General features: G+C 40.5%; 2 protein-coding genes across 2 annotated transcripts; both read left to right on the top strand.

Moving 5' to 3' along the window:
- The first annotated feature begins 7,230 nt into the window (after window positions 1-7,230).
- On the top strand, window positions 7,231-16,550 carry LOC115412232 (UDP-glucuronosyltransferase-like). Its single transcript, XM_030124615.1, has 5 exons — window positions 7,231-8,152; window positions 10,461-10,592; window positions 10,826-10,913; window positions 12,698-12,917; window positions 16,126-16,550. The coding sequence occupies exons 1-5, from the start codon at window positions 7,295-7,297 to the stop codon at window positions 16,406-16,408; spliced, it is 1,581 nt and encodes a 526-aa protein (XP_029980475.1). The 5' UTR covers window positions 7,231-7,294; the 3' UTR covers window positions 16,409-16,550.
- A 2,829-nt stretch (window positions 16,551-19,379) lies between these two features.
- Window positions 19,380-22,467, top strand: LOC115412238 (uncharacterized). The gene is made up of 2 exons (XM_030124627.1): window positions 19,380-20,021; window positions 21,876-22,467. The coding sequence occupies exons 1-2, from the start codon at window positions 19,867-19,869 to the stop codon at window positions 22,456-22,458; spliced, it is 738 nt and encodes a 245-aa protein (XP_029980487.1). The 5' UTR covers window positions 19,380-19,866; the 3' UTR covers window positions 22,459-22,467.
- The last annotated feature ends 643 nt before the right edge of the window (window positions 22,468-23,110 follow it).

Below are 23,110 nucleotides of genomic sequence, written 5' to 3' on the forward strand. Positions count from 1 at the left end.
CTTGTTTCCTGGATCATGTTACCTGACAGGACCTGGGGGGTTGGGTGTGCAGCGCTGGGCCTCCGCGGGGGTCGGCTCCGCCTTCCTTCCTGTTCCCGTCGTACATACGAGTGTGTGAGTCCACATGGTCAGGGTTAGGGTTCTGTGGTCCGACTGCAGAGTCTGTGGAGAAACATGGAGATGGAACTGGAGCTGGGTTTACATGAACCTGCAGAAGTACACAAAATAGAAACTGGACAAAAGAAAACTGGGAATGGTCACGGTCAAGGTAAACTATTATGACCGAGGGGTAGTTTGTTCTACAGCCAGCAGACACAGACAACAAACCAACAATAAATACAATAAATAATCCATTAAAGACAACAGCACCAACATTACAAAGAATTATTCAGCAGAACAATGGAACTGGAACCAAAGAATTCCTCATCCTATTGGTCCGACATTTAGGAACACTGAATCTGTGACCTGATGGAGGACACCTGAACGCATCATACAGGGAATGACTGGGATCATCCAGGACTGACGGAGTCTTCTGTAGAGTCCACCTCTGGTCCAACACAGTCCGGTCACTGTAGTGATGCCCTGGGTCAGCAGGGTCAGCAGCCCAGAGCAGCTGACCACAGAACAGGTCAGCACAGACTCAATAAAACAAGAGGAAAACATTTCATAAAAGTCTTATCCACTTTGAAACTGCAAGGTTTCAGTCCTGGGAGAAGAAAACAGTCCTTCAGCCACCAGGGTTGGGCAAATTACGTTTAAAAAGTAATTAGTTATAGTTACTAGTTACTTTCCCAAAAAAAGTAATTAATTAGTAACAGAATTACTCCCTCATAAATGTAATTAGTTACCAGGGAAAGTGATTCTTGTGTTACTTTTTTGAAAAACCTTCAAATATGTAAAAGGAAACTGATTTGTGAGTGTGTTTCACAGTCAGTTACAGAGTAGAACAGCAGACAGGGACTGAAGACCAGGACTGGGGGGAGGATGGGGTCCACCAGGGCCAGGCTGGGGTCCACCAGGGCCCACCAGGGTCCACCAGGGCCAGGCTGGGGTCCACCAGGGCCCACCAGGGTCCACCAGGGCCCGGCTTTTCCAGCTCATCAGTGCAGATGTGCATTTACAGAAGCAGATGTTCCTCCAGTTCCACATCTGCACTGTTTTCAGTCGCTCCTCCTGATCCAGTCAGACTGGCACTGAGAACTCCTCCCCTAAATGAGCTGATAACTCCTCCCCTAAATGAGCTGATAACTCCTCCCCTAAATGAGCTGATAACTCCTCCCCTACATTAGCTGATAACTCCTCCCCTACATTAGCTGATAACTCCTCCCCTACATCAGCTGCGTTCAGGTGCCTGTGTTGTGCTGGTTCAACTCAAACTCGCAGATGTCATCAGTCGTTCAGGTGAAGGGGGCGTGGACAACTCAGACTCATGGACACGCGGGTGAAGCATGAAGGCATTGTGGGTAATCTGAGTAGAAGAAGGGCACATAAACAAACGGCTCGCAACGAATCGGTTCTTATCGTTCACTGAAAAGAGCCGTTCAAAAGACTCGAGTCGTCCTTGAACGTCACACCTCTGCCTGTCTGAGCGAGTCAGGACAGATAACAGCTGTTAGATCAGTGCAGAGTAACGGGCCGTATTTCACTGCCTGTAGCGGTAATGTTAACGGCGTTGGAATGTTTCAAATAGTAATTCATTAGTTTACCCGTTACTGGAAAACAATAACAGCGTTAGTAAGACCGCTATTTTTAAGGCTGTTATTCCCAACACTGTCAGCCTCAAAGGCAGACAGTCTTTACAACAGCTTCTGCTGCAAGTGCAATTTTCTAAAAAAAAAAAAAAAAAAAAAAAAAAAAAAAAAAATTTAAAATTCTTCACTGTAGTGCTACAAAATGACCACTAGGGGTCACCAAGCCCTGATGTTTCCAAATCCTCCACATGCAGCACTGATTTTATGTCACACCAGTTTTTATACCTACACATTTTTGACCTTTTGCGTGTTCTTCAACACCATTTGATCACTTGTCAACTTAGGCCCAGATCTGCGGTTCACCTGACCCTAACCCTAACACTAACCCTAACCCTCTGTGCGTGGTATTTGACGCTTCGGCTCAGGTTGGACAGGGGGATAACACAGAACAGATTGATGTCACTGCTGCGTGATCAACTTTGTAGCTCTAATAAATTTGCACACATACTGATGCCAAATGTCCTGAGGACTAACAGCTGAGTTATATCTGAGCATGTGCAAACGCTTCCGGATGCATGGGCCACATTCCATCAGTACCTTTTGTTGTTTCTCAAGCTCATCCTCTTTTAACTGTTTAAGTCTGTTTGCAAACCCATGCCTTGACAGAAGGTTTTGCTAAATTACTGGGTTAAATATGTGATTCCCTGTTATTAGCGTCTGCACTGCTCTGGTCTGTGGCTCAGCACAGACAGAAGAACAGCTCCGTCATGTCTGAGCTTCACTTTTCTACTTGTTGCAGCATGAAACTATTCTACGTTTGTTTTATTGTCTTTTGATTTGGAGTGAAAACACATAGCTGCAGCAGGGTGCGATTTATCAACAACAACAAAAAAAAACCGGGGGGGTTGCATTGTCGTCATGCAGCGTCTGTCGTCCGTTACAAAAATTTCAATCGTCTTCTTGTCCGAAACTACAATTCCAATTGACTTCAAACTTGGTATACAGCTTCTTTATGATGATGTCAGCAAAAGTTAGTGAAATTATTTGGATCCGGATCTGATTCTGGATTTGGTGCCACTTTGAAAATGTCCCCATTATAAGAGATAAGAAATGGTTCGATGCAATTACTCAGTAAATCTAAATGATCTCCAGTGTAAATGTCTCCAGTCCAGCCCTGATGGGGAGATGACCCAAACAGAATGTCCACATGCTGATCAGGATCTTCTTCTGGATCTGGAACTGACGCAAAATTTAACATGGGCTCTTATGGGAAAACATTTCAATCATCTTTTCTCCCAAACTCCAGTTCTGATTGACTTCAGACTTGGTCTACAGCTTCTGTATGATGATGTCAACACAAGGGATTGAAATTATTTGGATCCGGATCTGATTCTGGATTTGGTGCCACTTTGAAAAATGTTCCCATTATAACAGATAGGAAGTGGATTGATCCAATAAATCAGTATCAATGATATCAAGTGTGAATTTGAATTTTTTACAGATCTGATTGAATATGAGCAAAACACGGACTATTTCTGTAATAGAATAAATACACAGAACTGGGGGAGAAGAAATGGATCTGGACACATTTCCCAAAGGCCAGTAAGCTACAGGGCCATTGGTCCAATTTTGTGTTTTGTCGGGGGGGCAGTTATATACATGGGGCTGTGGTTCATACCAAACGCTGGCATGAAACAGAAGTGAACCTTTCCATCCTTTCACCGTCCACCTCCTGGTTCTGTTCCTCTGTTATTCAGCAGATCTTACACCAAATGTTCACACCTTCGAACCTGTATCCACTGGACCCCCTCCTCTGCTCTACAGCCCCCCCACAAATGCTGGCCCCCATGAATTTGCCACATTTACCCCCCCTTTATAGCGCCTCATTGCAGGGGACATTCGCAAATTTACAACTTTTTTTAATAATTTTATTTGTGGATTTTCAACAGCATAACATGGATGCATCATACAATCTGTACATTTCTACTGTCTTTTTGAACACAAGTTCCACCTCCCAACTTAATTATAAACATAAACATGTAAATATATTTATCAGAAGACATCAGGATTATGAACTGGAGGCACATAGCATTCATACAAAGTCTAGATGTGAAAACATAGTAAAAGCAAAAATAAATACATAAAATAAAATTGAATAGATAACAATTATACATAGATTATAAAAAAAAAAAAAAGACAGAAATAAAATCTGTACCATACCTACAGTTCTCCAGGTGATGAGTGGTGGTTTGGTGTTAAAGTCACTGATCATGTGTGGGAGGGGTTTCCCGTTTCCTCCTCAAAAGTATAAGACGTCGTGCAAGTAGAGAAGCAAATGCAATAGCGTTTAAATAATATTTAGGAATATAAATGTTTGGGTGAATCACTCCAGAAAGTGCTGTCAGGGCTGAAGGTGGAAAGGGGACGTTCGCAAATTCTGAGACTGCGGCAGTTGGGTTCAGGTGAACGTCTGTGTCAGTGATGGAGGATATAGGAGGAAGAACACCAGAGGGTGTGTGTGTGTCGGGGGGTTGATCCCCCCCCCCCCCCCAACAAATCACACCCTGAATATAAGTCTGTTCAAACTCATTCCCAGGGTTCTTCTTTTCGCTCTTTCCACATTCCAGCTTAAAGGGGCTGAAGGTCAGAGCTCAGACAAATACAAATGTTTAATTTCTAGGCGTGGGTTCCATATTTGGCTTGAATTAAAAGATCATTGTGTGCTTTAAGTCACCGTGGATCGACATTAACAACCTTATCATCTCACAAAAACACTTAGAAATTGTCCAAATATTTACAATCCATTACGTAAGTGTAAAAGAGGAAGTGGTGCCAAGGAAAAACAGACGACAGCGCACGTTGTCCTTTTAAGACAGGGGTGTCAAACATGGGCCCGGGGCCAAAACCAGATGAATCTGTGAAATGCAAAAATGATACTGAAGATATTAACAATCAATGATGTCACACTCATTTTAGTTCAGTTCCACATTCAGTGAAATTAGATCTGCAGTGGGCCAAACCAGTAAAAGAATAACAGAATAATATAGAAATAATGTCGACTCCAAACTTTTCTCTATGTTTTAGAGTGAAAAAAGTTGATTTACATTATGAAAAGGTTTACATCTACAAACTATCCTTTCAAAAGATGTGAATAACATGAACAAACTGAAAAAATCAGTGTAATTTTAACAAAATTCTGCCTCAGTTTATCATTTACACGTGTTCATTGTAACGTACAGATCACAGTGGATCTACAAACACACAAAACATTTAATAACAGACAGAATATTGGTAAAATTGTACTTATTTCTCTTTAGACATTTCAGGTTGTTCATATTTGTTCAGGTTATTCACATTTTTTGTGAAATTATACTTTGTTTTAGTGTAAATACGTGAAAATATTTATATTTACAAAGGGAAAAGTTTAGAGTTGTCATTATTTCTCTGTTATTCTGATAGTATTTGACTGGTCTGACCCACTTTAGATTGAATTGGTCTGAATGTGGAACCTGAACTAAAGGATTGTTCATATCTTAGTGTAATTTTTGCATTTCACAAATTCATCCCAGGGCCGGACTGGACCCTTTGGCGGGCCGGATTTGGCCCCCGGGCCTCATGTTTGACACCTGTGGTCTACCTGTTTGATTCGGATCCTTTCTCTTCGGTTCACAGTCCATTTGACCACACACTGAAATTCCACCTGCGCTTTGAACCCGTCTGTGGAACATGCAGGAGGAACACAGCAGGGGCCTGGGGAGGAAATGGGGTTAAGTGCCTTGCTCAAGGGCACATGAGCAGAAAACTTTTTACTGGCTGTCTGTGGAATTGAACCAGCATCCCTTTGGTCAGAAGCCTACTCTCCCCCTACCTCTCCTTTTACCATAAATGTTACCAAATATGCACCAGAAAAAAAGGCCAAATGGGGGTTGTGGAATTTGCATAAATGTAATTAATGTACATGACATGATATTTTCATGTGTGCCTCTGAACATAAATAAATGATGTGGAACTCCAGAATGTCAGATTCATGACTTTTATTCATGTTGGAGAAAAGAAAACAGTTCTGTTTAGTCTGGTAACTCCGCCCACTGTGGACATGTGACCAGCAGACGTCAGAGCTGAGCTGTAAACGCACATGTCCGCCATTTTATGCATCTAATTCACAGTCACCAGAGGGCAAAATACAGGTGAAAGCAATAGAATTTTAATCTTGTGTGCAGTTAGGTAGCTCAGGAGAATTTTCCACCAAGTCAGTGTTTTCTTTGCCTGCAGATAATTGCCCTGCATCAGTTAATGCACATACTCGGTGGGTAATGTCACTGTTCGCTGACTTCAGGCTAATAGGCTAATAGGCTAGTAGGTACGCGGCTAGCTGAATGCTTTGTGCTAGTCAGAAGAAATTTCACGGGCGGTTTGGGTGCATAATTCAGTGGATTCTCTCTGCTATCCGTGACCATGAATTCAAAAGTATTGAGACCAATGCGAATGGTGTGTATTTTACCGTGTTAACATGGAACAAGGGCAACAGTTAAGCTAACTTTGAAGCTTAGAAAGTAAATGTTGCTAAGCTAACCAGTTTGTCAAGGCGCCAAGACGTGTAACTGATCCAATACAAATGGATAAGCCATTGAGTTTTTTTTTTTAACAGTCATAAACTGCTTTTCTATTGTGACAGAGCGGATGATAAAGGGTTTGAACTCTGAAGCGAACAGTGTTAGTTTAGTAGTCAAACAGTGTTAGTGTTTACTTTTTGAAGCCAAGAAACATGTATTTAAAACACAATATCAGAAAGTGATGTACTGTATGAAAACTACAAAAGAAAAATGTTATTAATGCAGCTAATCTGATGTTTTCTCACATGTTATCATACTCTACTAGTAGTTATTACTCATTTCATGGAGATAATATGCAAAAAAAAGAGAAAAGTATTAATCCAGTCTAATAACAGTTATCAATAGATTTACACTCAATCATGTCAGTGCAGATCAGGTTTATCAAGAACAGCAAAGTTACAGTAATGGTATGAATTGCTGTATATGGGATGGTGTATGAGCAGCCATTGTGTTGGCTGATATGGAACGAAAACAACAAAACCCATGAATATACAAGAGAACAGCTGGAGAAGAACTGTCCACTGGAGTGACCACTATGCATGAAAGGGTTTAAACATTTCAGATCTTCACATTTTTTTGTGAAATGATTGTCTAAATATAAAGATTTTTGTGTAATTTTACTTCTTTTTACAGTGAAACAAAGAGACAAATTTACAGTTTTCATTATTTATAGGTTATTCTGATAGTATTCGACTGGTCTGATCCACTTTAGACTGAAATTACCTACAATGATTTGAACATCCTTGATTGTTAATATCTTCAGTGTAATTTTTGCATTCCACAAATTCATCCCAGGGACAGATTGAACCCTTTGGTGGGCCAGATTTGGCCCCTGGGCCGCATGTTTGACACCTGTGATCTAGTGGATCTACCAGCCGTGTGGAACCACAGTGTAGACGGACACTCCCCCCTCACACATAACTCCGCCTCTTCCCTCCAGCTGCCTGTATTTGTTGAACAGTCCAGCCTTCAGCTCACACAGACGAGGTCATGAGGACCATAGAGCGGCTCACTTCACTGGGTCTGCTGGCCTGGTTCTGCTGCCTGAGTGCAGAGCCCGTTCAGGGGGGGAAGGTCCTGGTTATGCCTGTGGACGGGAGCCACTGGTTAAGCATGAAGATCCTGGTGAAGGAGCTGAGCCTCAGAGGACATGAGGTGGTGGTGCTGGTGCCTGAAAGCAGCCTGTTGATCCAAGGCTCGGACACTTACAGGACTGAGGTGTTTACGGTGTCCTACAGCCAACAAGAACTGGATGGAAACTTTAATGAGCTCAGGAAGGGAATATTCAACCCACCTGCTCTCACAGGTTTTCTGGTCAACGTGCAGCGTTTGCTTAACTTCACTGATCTGCAGGTGAGAGGGTGTGAGAGTCTGCTGCACAATGAGGCGCTGATGAGTCGACTGAGAGCAGAGGGCTTCGATGTTCTGCTCACAGACCCCTTCCTCCCATGTGGTCCCATCCTGGCTCATCTGTTTTCCGTTCCTGCCGTTTATTTCCTGCATGGTCTTCCCTGTGGGCTGCATATCAAAGTCAACCAGTGTCCTTCACCTCCTTCTCATGTTCCTGTGTTCAGCTCTGGGCTTTCACCTAAAATGAACTTTGTGCAGAGAGTCAAGAACCTGTTCCTTTATTTTAAGGAGGAACACACCTGCAAATTAATGTATGCCAACTTTGATCATCTGGCCAGCAGATATTTTGGAGACGGTGTGACTTATAAGGATCTTCTAAGTCATGATGCGATCTGGCTTCTGAAGTATGACTGGACCTTCGAGTGGCCCAGGCCCATCATGCCCAACATGGTTTTTATTGGAGGCATCAACTGTGCACAGAAAGGCCGTCTGCCAGCGGTGAGTGTCCGACCAGTGAGCACCACGGGACAAAAACACATCTGAATGCAATAAAATAAGACAAGTCTACTGCCACAGTACTGTGGCACAAAATATGGGTTTGTCTATGACCACAGAGCCAGTCAAATGTTAGCATTTGGACTAGAGTCAATCACAGATACTGTTCCATGAACTCATTACTACCGCTAGGAGGTATTGTGATGACTTTGCTTTGTGTGTTTGTTTGCGTGTTTGATTGTTAGCAGGATAACTGAAAAAGTTATGGACAGATTTTCATGAAATTTTCAGGAAATGTTGATACTGGCACAAGGAAGAAATGATTAAATTTTGGTGGTGACCTGGGGGGGGATCTGTCTTGGCAGAGGTCTGTGCTCTCTGAGTGCTTTTCTTGTTTTTCTTTTTTTTCTTTTTTTTTTTTTTTTAACTCCTCCTCTTGTTTCCACAGTACTGTGCTCATATATGGAGTATACTTCAGTTCATTCTTTTGTGTCAACTGATGGAAAACACTACTAATTAGTCATAGTTTATTGTATAGATTAGGAGTTATCGTTCTAAATACTCTATATGTTGTTTTATGGTCTTTGCTCACTGTTTTTACTTATTTACTTATTTATTTCCTTGTTTTATGATTCGTGTACGGCACTTTGGCCAGCTGTAAAGTTCTTCAAGTGCTTTATAAATAAAGTTGGTATGATACACGCTTTGATAAACCAGTACAGATTTCTCCTCCAGTTTCCAGAGTCTGTTGTTGTTCTAATATACAGACTTTTTATCACTTAACCAGACACATGGATTAAAACACTGTTAACGAGTTCCTTCCAGGCATTATGTGATCTGCTGTTGATTAAAACAAGAACATGCACTTGTAGAGGAGAACTGACTCGATCAGAACTGTAGCTTTTTAGCAGGAGTTTGGGTGATGTCTTAATCTGGATAAACAAACAGATGCTACAACTTGGGCTGTTAGAAAATATCGGTTCTGCAGTATATTGCGATATTTCATTTCACAATGCTGTATCGATATTAAAAAGTACTGTGTCAATATTTTTAGATATTTATTCAAATGCAGATATTGTGGAGGTTCATTTTTGTTTTTCTTTTTGTTTTTCTTTTATTTATTATTATTTAACACTCTTATTAAATATCGTTAGTTCCTTTGTTGGGATTGCACAAAAATACTGTTCTGATGTTAGCTCTGAACTAATAGAATATGAACATTTGAACAGGATCTTAACCCTTTCATGCATAGTGGTCACTACAGTGGACAGCTATTCTCCAGCTGTTCTCTTGTATATTCATGGATTTTGTTGTTTTAGTTCCATATCAGCCAACACAGTGGACACTTATGCATCATCCCATACACTGCAATTCATACCATTACTGTAACTTTGCTGTTCTAGATAAACCTGATCTAGAGTAACATGTTTAAGTGTAAATCAATTGCTTATTATTGTTATTAATCTGTAATTAACAGTTTTTGTAAAAAAAAATTTTGTTTTTTGTTTTTTTTTGCATACTATCGCCACAACGTGAGTAATGACTGGTAATAGTGTTAACATGTGAGAAAACATTAGATTAGTAGCATTTAAAAATGTCTGGTAAAGATGCATACTCTCTTCCACATATATTTTTTGTAGATAATTCATTAATCAGACAAACTAGTAAAGCATGTAAACAAACAACTACCCCTGTCTGAGAAATGAATTACCTACAATAAGCATTAAAAGTGTTTTTATTTCATAGTTTTCACACAATATATCAGTAAATACATGTTTATTTGCTTTAAAAATTAAATGCGTGGTGTCCAGCTGAGTGGACATTTTTGCAGCTCCATGAAAAATAGTTTCAGAAGAAAATTTTCTTTAGGCATGTTTTTTCATGCCTAAAGAGGAATAAAAACTCTCAGGAAAAAAAAAAAACAACTTGATTAAGGGTCTCATAATTCATGCATGAAAGGATTGCACTGTAATGTCTGTAAAACAGAATTTAAGTTTGAACACAGGAACATTTTGTGATATAACATTAGATCCTGTTCTGATCAAATAAAAATGTTTAGTATTTGTGCAGATTTCTGCTGTAATTTAATTTTTCCAGGAAGTAATCTTTAAAAACAAAAGAAACAAACACAATTTTGCCTTTTTAACAGTATCATGATATATCGTGATATATCGTATCGTAATCATACTTTTGTGATTTGTATCGTATCGCCAGATTCTTGCCAGTACACAGCCCTAGTCCTGATCTGGACAAACAAACAGATGTCACAACGTCCTGGAGGCCATTATTGTGTTTTGTCTAAACTCGACAGGACTTGGAGGAGTTTGTGGACGGCTCTGGAGATGATGGGTTTATCGTTTTCACCCTGGGGTCTATGGTGTCCGATATGCCTGAGGAAAGAGCCAAACAGTTCTTTGATGCTTTTCGACAAATTCCTCAAAGGGTAACAGTTGTTTTAATTGATTCTCCAACATTACCTACAGCTGCGTACTGTTTCCTTCCTGTGTTGTTCGTCCTGTTGCACCACAAACATTTACACATCAGCCACAGAGTTTCCTGCTGCGCTCCAGGTGGAACTGTCGGACTTTGTCCTCAGCTTTGGCTCGCTGCTGTCTATAAACATCTACCACTGTTCATAAAGGTTCACACACTGTGGTGCTGTCATTTATGTTTCAGGTTTTGTGGCGATACACTGGAGCGCCACCTCCAGACGTACCAGAGAACGTCAGGCTCATGAAGTGGTTACCTCAGAACGACCTCCTGGGTGTGTTTCCATCACAATAATGTACTTCTGCCGTATCATGAAGCATAGAATTCAAAAACATTTACAGACATAATGACATTTTCTTTATGTAGGTATTTGTGTTACTGAAAACAGTGAAAGAGTTCAATCATAAATAGCAAAACAGTCCCTGTACAGTGACCTTACATTATATATTTTACACTTTTTTTTAGTTTATTACGAATATGCAACAAGAAAAAGTAATCTTACTTAGTCCTTAGAAATAAAACAGGTAGTAAGAAGTCACGGAGGAAGACAAAAAAACAAAACGTATACATATACACGACTTCATTTGCACATTTGAAAAGGAGTGGAAGTAGAACTTATTTAAAACCCACCCCTTCTCCACACAACACTTCATCTTTCAACATTCAAGGTTCTTTATTGCCCTTAAACGTTGGTCTGATGAACAAAATTACGATCCACAGGTCGATAGTGAAATGATCTGTTAAATAGAACATACACATTTAAATGGGAAAACAGAAAACAGAGCACACACACATAATTACGACAGTGTATTAGGGCCACGTACAAAAATAAAAACGCTTGTAACTACAAGAATAGATTCATAATATAATGAGAATAAACTTGTAGTCAAAAAAAACCCACCTCATTATTTAACAAGAATGAACTTGTACTTCTATGAGATTAAAGTGATAATATTTTGAAAATTCAACAGTTTCTGGTTTTACAGCAAACGCAACAACCGAAGCAGCAGCTTTCCCTTCTGTTGGACTCCGAAACTCGCAGTCAAATCCTCACAGTTTCTTCAGACAGAACAAACCCTTTAGTTCTGTTGTTTCCACTGATAGTCCTGCAGTCCAACACTTCAGCAGTTTCTCCTCCACAAAAGAGGAAATTTGCTCCAAATCAATTTGGTTTTTACGACGAAACAAACCCAAACGTGTATAAACTCACTTCACAGTCCTACGACTAATGCCAATGTGTTGATGGTGGGCGGGGCTAATAGGCTCAGTATTTGGCCTTTGTGCGTAAACCCCAAATGAAAGTAGACCCTCACAAAAGGTTCCAAGTTTTACATTATTTGATGAGTGGGTACGACTTTATTCTCATGATATTATGACTTTATTCTCACTAAATAATGAGTTTTTTAAAACTACGACTTTATTCTCATTATAATATGACTTTATTCTTGAAATATTATGACTTTATTCTTGTTAAATAGTGAGTTTTTTAAAACTATGACTTTATTCTCATTATATTACAACTTTATTCTCACCAAATGAGTTTTTTAAAACTACGACTTTATTCTCATTACAATATGATTATTCTTGAAATATTACGACTTTATTCTTGTTAAATACTGAGTTTTTTAAAACTACGACTTTATTCTCATTATAATATGACTTTATTCTTGAAATATGACTTTATTCTTGTTAAATAATGAGTTTTTTTTTAAACTATGACTTTATTCTCATTATATTACAGCTTTATTCTTGTAGTGACATGCGTTTTTATTTTCTTGCGTGGCCCTGATACGCTGTCGTACGTAGTAGAGAACAGAGCAAAGTGCAAATAATAAAATTAAATTAAGTCAGAATGGAAGAGGAAGAGAAATGACTGAAATATAAACAGATTATTGCACGTTATATCACAGTAATTGCACTTTCCTATTGTGTACTAGTTTGTACAGTTCTGTTCTGTTATTATATTCCACAGAATGAGCAGCACCACACTGGGTTATTGTTGCATAATCTTATTGCGTATTAAGTAAACGTTTCAGCTGTGGTTTCCTGTTTCCTCAGCTCACCCCAAAGCTAAAATCTTCTTGACTCATGGAGGAAGTCATGGCCTGTATGAGGGCATCTGTAACGCTGTTCCCATGGTGATGTTTCCACTGTTTGGGGACCAGGAGGAAAACACACATCGCATGGTGGCCCGAGGTGTCGCAGAAAAACTGAGTGTTCATGATGTTACGACTGAAGCACTGCTGACTGCGATAAAGAAAATCATCCACGACAAAAGGTGAGACAGTGGACGCCATGGAAGTATCAGTAGGATAAAAAGTAGGAAAGGACGGAAAATCAAGGCACATTACAACATATTATGAAATCCATAAATAGACATGCCATACACACCACTTTTAATTGGCATGTTATCTGTACTCATTATAAGCTTTCCATGTGTATGTTCACTCTGCGTCATATACCACTCAATTAGCGGTTAGGGCAGTAGTTCCCAACCTTTTCTGGCTCATGACCCCATTTTAACATCACAAATTTCTGGCGTCCCCAGACAAGCAAAGTGGAGACTTTTTTTTTTTTTTGCTCATATTAGTTTGTTTTTGATCATATAATAGTTTGCTGTACTATGTTGCAAATAAACGTTAATATTAGAGGACATTTAGTCTATATAATGTATATTATTATGGACGGAGGCAGAAAATCCAGGTGTAGATTACTCCACAAAGGGAGAATTTTATTTATACTGAAAAAACAGTGACTCAAACTATGAATTATGAAATAGCTGCAGCATCTGAAACTGACCACAGTGAACATTTGACAGATAAACAGAACCACAGATAAACAGAACCGCAGTGCTGCAGTTTCAGCTTCAGAGTTTGTCATATCTTTTATGTTTTGTGATTCTCTCTCAACTCACCACATATTTTTTATAAGTACGTTTTTAAAAAAAATATTTTTATCAATTACTAGAAATTTCAGGTGACCCCATTTGAATTCCAGGCAACCCTATGTGGGGTCCCGACCCCAAGGTTGAAAAACACTGGGTTAGGGTTAGGGGTTATGGATATGTGAACTGGAGATCTTCATGTAAATTGACATCAGGATCAAATGGCGTTGAATAACATGCAAAAGGATGAAAATCCGTACATATAGCACGCCAAATACCATCAGAACTGGCGTAACATACAGTACAATCCTCCTAAGACCCAGCAATGCATTTGTGTCCTCTATAGGGGACAAAAGTTCCACAGTTTTACTTTTTAAAAAATGCTGTCCAATGCAAAGGACATTCCATTAAAAAATTAGTAAAATAAATACACATTTGTAAAATAGTAATAATAATGACTTTATTTCTATAGCACCTTTAAAAACTGAGTTTACAAAGTGCTTTGACAGACAAAGCAAAAATGCACAACAGCAGAATAAAAACATAGCAAACAACACAATAAAAGAGATGAGTACAGCAAACAGGAAAACGTGAATAACTTTGAATGTATCATAGTGGAGAGGGCAGAAATAACAGAACATGATGGTGTCAGATCAATGTGAAATGAAAGAGTGGAATAAAACAACATCATGTATGTTAGTATAAATGAAAAACCAAAACAGGGACAAATTAAATATTCAACATTAAAAACATTAAAAAGAGGCAACGTCACATGAAGGCAAGTCTATAAAAATGCATTTTAAGAAGTGACTTAAAAGATGACACTGATTCTGCAACCTTATCTCCTCAGGCAGGCCGTTCCAACGTTGAGGGGTCCTGATGGAAAAGGCGCGGTCGCCTTTCAATTTAAACCTCAACTTTGGAACAGCCAGGAGCCCTCCGCCCCCCCGAGGATCTAAGGCTGCATACCGGCTCATAATTGACTAAAACAGGGGTGTCAAACTCATTTTAGTTCAGTTCCACATTCAGCCCGATTTGATCTCCAGTGGGCCGGAGCAGTAAAATAATATCAGTAAAAAAAGTAAAAGTCTATTAAAATCAGGTTTACATCTACAAAGTTTCCTTAAAAATCTGAATAACATGAACAACTTGAATTGTCTTAAGAAAAACAAGTGCAATTTTACCAATATTCTGCCTCAGTTTATCATTTACACATGTGGATTACAATCACACAAAACATTTAGTAACAGGCAGAATATTGGTAAAATTGCATTTACTTTTCTTTAGACATTTCCGTTTGTTCATATTTGTTCAGGTTATTCACATTTTTTTATAAAAGTATAGTTTGGTAATGTAAACATTTTCATGTAATTTTACTTTTTTTACGCCAATAAACAAAGAAAATTTGGGGTTGTCATTATTTATAGGTTATTATTATAACATTTTACTGGTTCTGACCCACTGGAAATATAATTGGACTGTATGTGTCTGTATGTGGAACTTGAATTAAAATGATTTTGACACCATTGATTGTTAATATCTTCAGTGTAATTTTTGCAGTTTTTCACAAATTCATCCCGCGGGCCAGATTTGGCCCCTGGGCCGCATGTTTGACACCTGTGGACTAAAATGTCCATTATGTAGCTAGGGGCCAGGCCCATTCGGGCTTTAAAAGTGATCAATAAAATCTTAAAATCAATTCTAAAATGCACGGGAAGCCAGTGAAGTGAAGCCAGGACTGGGGTGATATGATGTTGTCTGTTCAAACCAGTGAGAGGCCGAGCTGTTGCGTTCTGGACCAGTTGGAGGCAGGAAAATCTATCCGAAAAAACTGTTGCATTATGCCGCGTCCAATCGAGACAATTGTGTAATGTAAAAAAAGGCCAAACTTTTCCTTTTCTGGGTCTGAGGAGCATATGAAATGTGTGAATGTAGTTTAGTGTCAGTTCCAGTCCTGGTTCACCTCAGGTCCCTCCATCACAGGTGTGGTTTCTCTGTTTGCATTGGTCATAAAAACAGCGGAGCTTATCTGGCTTCACCTTTACCCTCCTGTTAGTTCCACTGTGAAGGCTGGGCTCCTTCAAACATTTGTTCAACTCTTTGAAATGTTCTGGGTCAAATCAGCCAAAGCAAAGTCAGCATGAGCAAGTGCAAACACACGTATCAGCTGATAAAACCTATAAAGATAATAAGATGGTCATAAAAAATCAAATTAATGACAATCAGTGGAGCGCCTTTACTTCAGTAAAAGTACAAAAATACTCATTACAAGTAAACGTCCTGCATGAAAAACTCCACTGAAGTAAAAGGTATTAGCGGCAAAATGTAGGGAAAGAACTGAAGTGAAACCAGCAGTTTGATTAATTATTTATGACCTAATTAGATAATTCTTATTTTACCTTATATACCCGATTAATCTGAAATTCTGTACATGATAATGGGTGAAAGATTTATGAGCCAGACATGAGCAGAAAGTCTGGAGATCACTGGAATAATCTCATACTTATACTGTGTTTGTAAAAGTTTGGTTTATCGTCCATTGTGTTGAAGGTGACTAGTTGTGTCCAGATCTATATGATTTGTCCTGGGGTTTCCTGTGTAGTTACAAACAGAAGATGGTGCAGTTGTCTCAGATCCACCTGGACCGTCCTCTTCAGCCTTTGGACTTGGCTGTTTTCTGGACCGAGTTCGTCATGAAACACAAAGGAGCTGCACATCTGAGGGTGGCTGCTCATGACCTGAACTGGATCCAGTACCACAGCCTGGACGTCCTGGGCTTTTTAGCCCTGGTTCTGATCACTGTTCTGGTTCTGACGCTAAAATGCTGCTGGTTCTGCACCCGGAGCTGTTTCAGAAAGAGGACAGAGAAGAGGAAGTCCCAGTAGTTCATCTAATGTGTGGGCGGCCACAGCTCTGCAGGGAAACTCAAGGGTTGGCGGTTCGAGTCCCGCTCTGTCCTAGTCAGTCTGTTGTGTCCTTGGGCAAGACACTTCATCCTCCAGTGTCACTCACACTGGTGTACAAATGTGTATGAATGTTGAGTGGTGGGAGGGGCTGTAGCCGTGGACCGGCAGCCACGCTTCTGTCAGTCTGACCCAAGGTTGTGGTCCCAGGGTTAGGGTCCCAGGGTCAGGGTTAGGGTCCCAGGGTTAGGGTCCCAGGGTTAGAGACCCAGGGTTAGGGTTAGGGTCCCAGGGCAGCTGTGGACACTGATGTAGTTTAAAACCACCAGAGGGAGAATGTAAGAGTGAATGAATAATGGGTCAATAATGTAAAGTGCTTTTGGGGCCTAGAAAAGCATGACAGAAATCTAATCCATTATTATTATCAATGTAACAATTATTCTGTTTCAGGAATCCTAATGTTTTTTAATTAAAATACTGTGATTTTGATGAAGGAAAACTGGCATATCTTTGAACTGTGGAAAACCCATGGCACTGACACTGATTAAAGCCTGTGGAAAAGCAGATGTAAATGTGTGTGTTTGTTTAGGACTGAGTGGGGGTTCAGCTCACACTGACACAAAGGCTCTGTGGTCTGGGTTGGACCCTGGCCTTGGAGTGAGGCTGTCTAAAGCAGGTTAGAGCACGGCTAAAATTGCAGGTATTCGGTCCGTCCCAGTCGGTGATGACTGGGGCACCAGTCGGCTGAGCGGTCCAATTGTGAGTCGGGTCATTCCAGCTCAGCCAATCGGCTGATTGGATCCAAATTGAACTGGCAGTCCAGCTCCCTCCCATTCACCTGCATTCAATTCAGTCTGGCCCACTGGCTCCAAATACCACTCAGCTGAAACTGTGGTCCCATTAGGGCAGACCAGTGTGTGGACAGACATGGTCTGGCACTACATATGGGCATAGGACTACATAGGACTAGACAGGTAGTGACAGACAGGTTCACCTGGGCTTCAACCTGTAAATGTATGCCCCCCCCCCCCCCCCCCCCCCCCCCAGTTTTTCATTCAAAGGGGAATGAAAAAATTCACATACACAATAATAATATAGTATATCACCTAGATTATTGATTGGATTCATTTTAATACAACTTTCTTCCACTTAATTAGTTGATTTGGGAACATTTACAGCTTTGTCTTGTGGATTTTTACTCACTAAAAATGGAGCAGAGGATGGCGACAGACAGACAGACAGACAGACAGACGGCTGGACTGGTCCACTTCCTGTCCTCATCTGAGCTCAGTGACAGTATCAGCCAGGTGGAGACTGGACCACTGTGTGTTTGTCCACTTCAGTCCCAGACTGGAGGTGCTGCTGAAGACCCCTAGCCCCCATCTTAGGGTTTAGTGGCCTCTGTGGCTCAGCTGTTTGAGAGGTTCATGCAGTAACCCAACTGACCACTGACCTGCTCTGCACTACAGACAGACAGACAGGTTCACCCCAGCTGCAACCTGCATGTACATCAGAATCCCCTGGATTTTTCCATTCAGCATTACAATATTCATATATACAATAGAATAATAATATAGAATATCAATATATAATACTGATTTTATTCATTTTAATACAACTTTCCTGGACTTGATTTGTTGATTTGGGAATATTTCCAGCTTTTTCTTTCTATAAACTCTGTGTCATTACTAAACCATAGAAGTTGTTTGTTCTATTTTTCACCATAGTGCAGTGCAATAATCAGGATTAGCACAGATAACTGAACAGGTTCCGTTTCTGTCGGTGGGGGTGGAGCCCTTTTCCAAAATCACCTTCCGGTACCTGGAGTCACATCCCTGCCGTGTTTCAGATTTGGACCGGGGATCCAGTTGAGGACAGCAGGTGAGTGTCAGACTTGTTCTCTTACTATACTGATCCATCAGACCTGTCCATGGTCTGTGACTGAGGTCACCACAACTGTCCACTGTGTTCACAGAACCTCACCTGTGGGTCCAGTGTTCACAGAACCTCACCTGTGGGTCCAGTGTTCATAGTACCTCACCTGTGGGTCCAGTGTTCACAGAACCTCACCTGTGGGTCCAGTGTTCATAGTACCTCACCTGTGGGTCCAGTGTTCACAGAACCTCACCTGTGGGTCCAGTGTTCATAGTACCTCACCTGTGGGTTCAGTGTTCACAGAACCTCACCTGTGGGCTCAGTGTTCACAGAACCTCACCTGTGGGTCCAGTGTTCATAGTACCTCACCTGTGGGTCCAGTGTTCACAGAACCTCACCTGTGGGTCCAGTGTTCATAGTACCTCACCTGTGGGTCCAGTGTTCACAGAACCTCACCTGTGGGTCCAGTGTTCATAGTACCTCACCTGTGGGTTCAGTGTTCACAGAACCTCACCTGTGGGCTCAGTGTTCACAGAACCTCACCTGTGGGTCCAGTGTTCATAGTACCTCACCTGTGGGTCCAGTGTTCACAGAACCTCACCTGTGGGTCCAGTGTTCATAGTACCTCACCTGTGGGTCCAGTGTTCACAGAACCTCACCTGTGGGTTCAGTGTTCACAGAACCTCACCTGTGGGTTCAGTGTTCACAGAACCTCACCTGTTTGCATGTGCTTGTGGCTTGTAGTGCTGAATTCTGCTCCCTGCTGAAAACTGCTCCCCTTGCTAAGTCAGCCATAAAGAGGACAAAGGTCACCAAATTCACCCTGTCACACCAGAATAGTTCCAAATGTGAGCTGCTAAAGTCATCTCACTCCTTTAGCTTCAGAAGCTAATTCCGATGGGGGGATGCAGTTTTTAGCAATATCTGATGATGAATTCTGCTCCTGCTGAAAACTGCATCCCCAGCTGTGGGTGATGTAGTTTTCAGTAGTATCTGTTTATATTATTATATATTTTGTGTGTTGTGTATCTAAGATTTAACTTTAGAAAGTTTTACATACCTTACAGTTTGCACATTCTTTAATATTAAACAGATAAAAAAAAAAAACAGAACTGCAATATCTTACAATATTATTAATAACTTACTTGCTCCACAGGTATGATGGTGTTCAGAGGTTGAATAATTCACAGTTCATTTCAGACCCCACAGTCAGAAAGGAGAAAAAGTTGTCAGGGTGAATTCAGTGCACATTGTTCTCTTCATGGCTGATTTAGGAAGGGGGGGGCAGTTTTCGGCAGGAAGTAGAATTTGGCACAACATGGCTAACGCTTAGCACAAGCTAGTGAGTTACTGATGTTAGCCTGTGTTCAGTGACAGACATGGGTGATTCTTGCATTTATGTTAATACTGTCAACAGAAGAAACACGCCAAAGGACTGTACAATTAGCAGGGCTACTGTAATTGTCTTAGTTGGATGTTCAAATGGTGATTAGAATTTCAGAATATTTCTCTGTTTCTCTTGTGTATTTTTCGTGCCTAAAAATGGAGCTGACCTTTGGACTGGGATGGTTCAACAGGACAGGACTGATGGGAAGAACACAGAGGATGACAGCAGACGGACGGATGGACAGACAGACACAGGCTGGGACTGGTCCACTTCCTGTCCTCATCTGCTCTGTTCCAGTGGACATGTGCTGCTGGAAGTCTGTGGGACTGACAGGTGCATTATCACTCACAGTGTTTGTCCAGTTCAGTTCCAGCCCAGACTGTAGGTGCTGCTGAAGAACCGCAATAGTTGTGTGTTTGTTCTTAGTGTCAGTGTCCAAATACAGTCTGCTCGAAACTCACTGGACTTGAACCAAATAGATCACATACTTATGAAGATACAGACTTATGAATGAACTTCTGAAGCAAAATCTGGGCTGAATTTTGTAATAATTTCAAAACAAACAAGTCAGTCTCAATCTAAATGTAACTTGATAGACTGTAAAGTGACAGTTGTTTTGAATTCAGTTCAGACTTTAAATGTTGGTCTGGTTCCAGGTTCATGTTTTAAAACTGGCCTGTGTCTGCTGTTGGAGTGGTTTGAATGGGATGTGGAGTTCAATGCTAAATATATTGTCGTTTCTGAATCAAACCCAGTGGTTCATGGTGGTAGGAACGTCTGTACATGAAGAAAAAAAACTCTTTACTCTATATGGAGAGTGGACAGTTAGAGTTCAGGGGACAACAGTGGGCTTCTTCAGTGGAGCACAGTTGGAAATGGACCAGAGTCTGGACTCATTATTCAAGGGTTCAGGTTTACACATGTCTGCTACCTGTCAACAAATCCAGGCTGTCAGTGTCTGATGGTGGTTTCACTGCAGGACACACGTCACAGCCTCATGAGTCTGACCAATCTAATGCACACACCAGATACATTGCATATTGGCTAAAATTTCCTTAGGGGGTCAAATGAGTGTCCATTTTTGTCAAAAAAAAAAACAGTTGTCCTAAAGTCATAGAAGTGTGTGTAAATAATGCTAATCCATTTGTGCACAGACTACTGATATTCTCTGACAGTGGAAGCTCTATTTTCATAAATATTGGATTTGGAATAGCACGTGTATGTGAAAACTTTTGCTGGTGGACGGACGTGACAGTGGACAGACGTGACATTACCCATGATGCTCTGGTCAGTCCCAGTACTTTATTAGGAATAAACTTCTAGACTTCCTATTGCTAATTGTGCTCTTCTTCATAAATGTTGGTATTGTGGATCTAAAACAATCCCAGCTGACACAAAAACACTAAATGTGTCAGTGGACGGATGTGACATGGTTGTTGTGGATCCCATCATACTGATGCTCTGCAGCCATGTCAGCGTTTACACTAATGATCCCTGTGCAAAAACTAGGAGCACTATTATTTATTGGATAGTTTAGCATCAGACTAAAGAGGAAAGAACAATCTAGAATTGTTCTTTGTGTCTAAAAATGCTTCTTATTGTAAAAGTGTTGATGTAAACAGTGCTGTGTGCCATTCTTCATGTATGTGTTGGTGGAACAGAAGCAGGATGGATCAGCACCATACTCCAGATTGAACCTGTACAAATAAAACATGTGATATGGAGGAGAGAATCTGGGAAGAAAAACTGGGGAATCCAAAAGAGAAGATTTGTTTTTCAGCTCAGTTCAGTTCAAATAGAACTTGTCCATTTGTGACATGAAAATATAGCATTAATTGTGCTGAAATGGTTCATTTTGGAGCTGAAAACATAGTTCATATGAGCATCAGCATGTTGAACAGAACTGAAATCCTGTCCATTTGAACAACTGTCATTTACCAACACAAAGTTCCTTTGGATTCACTGAGACTGATTTAATATGAACACAGACACAAAGAAGAGCTGTGAGCACATTTGAGCCAAGAGTGTGTGCATTAGATTGGTCTGCTCTATTAAAATATTCAACAATGAATTGTATTTGATGACTCTTTGTGCTTTGAACTTTCTCTTTTGGAACTGTGACTTTGAAAGGTGCTTTATAAATACTGTTTTTTGTCCTTATCTGTCTGTGTCTTCTATGGTGGGCAGGGATAAACAGAAGGTCAGCGGTGGGTCCGTTGTGGTCGATCCTGTGCTCAGGCTCGGACTCGGTGATGACATCCTCCCACTGGACTGGATCACCTGTCACACATACCTGGACTGGATCACCTGTCACACATACCTGGACTGGATCACCTGTCACACATACGTGGACTGGATCACCTGTCACACATACCTGGACTGGATCACCTGTCACACATACCTGGACTGGATCACCTGTCACACATACCTGGACTGGATCACCTGTCACACATACCTGGACTGGATCACCTGTCACACATACCTGGACCACCTGTCACACATACCTGGACTGGATCACCTGTCACACATACCTGGACTGGATCACCTGTCACACATACCTGGACTGGATCACCTGTCACACATACCTGGACTGGATCACCTGTCACACATACCTGGACCACCTGTCACACATACCTGGACTGGATCACCTGTCACACATACCTGGACTGGATCACCTGTCACACATACCTGGACTGGATCACCTGTCACACATACCTGGCTCAGTTCCTTGGCCCACTGGACAAATGGATCCACAACCTCAGGGCTGTGAAGGACAATGGTAAGGAATGGGGATTTAGCAATTTACTATTTACCTTTTGTCACTGAGGGGTGATTGAACCTAAAGTAACTTATAAAACCTAGTTTGGAAGGTATTTGTAAGTACTTTGAAAAACTCAGTTTTTTCTTTTAAACATTATTCTACCTGTTACCAAATGTGTGTAAAGCACATGTACAAATGATAAGTTGAGGCATAATATTGTTAAAATTGCACATATTTTTCTTACAAAATTTCAGTTTTTTTCAGGTTATTCACATGTTTTTGTGAAAAGATAGTTTGTAAATGTCAATATTTTCATAATTTAATGTTTGGGTTTTTTTTTTATTCAAATGTTTATTCAGAGCAGTCTTATAAGATATTATACAGGACATCAATCATACAAAATACACTGTTTTGTTTTTTTTAAGAAGAAATAAAAAGGGTATCAATAATGCTCACTGAAAGGAAGAAGGAGAAAAAAAGGTAGTATAAGTAAATTAAGTATGTAAAAAATGGATAGCAATAATGATATTAATGAGCCTGTACACATAGCCAACCACACTTCTAGGAAAAAAGACAAAACAAAAAGATAATTGAATGTTTTTATTGGACTACAACAAAGAGAAAAATATTGGTTCTATCAACTTAATGTTTTCACTCGTCT

Source organism: Sphaeramia orbicularis, chromosome 21 (genome assembly GCF_902148855.1).
Source record: "Sphaeramia orbicularis chromosome 21, fSphaOr1.1, whole genome shotgun sequence".
Lineage (NCBI taxonomy): Eukaryota > Metazoa > Chordata > Actinopteri > Kurtiformes > Apogonidae > Sphaeramia > Sphaeramia orbicularis.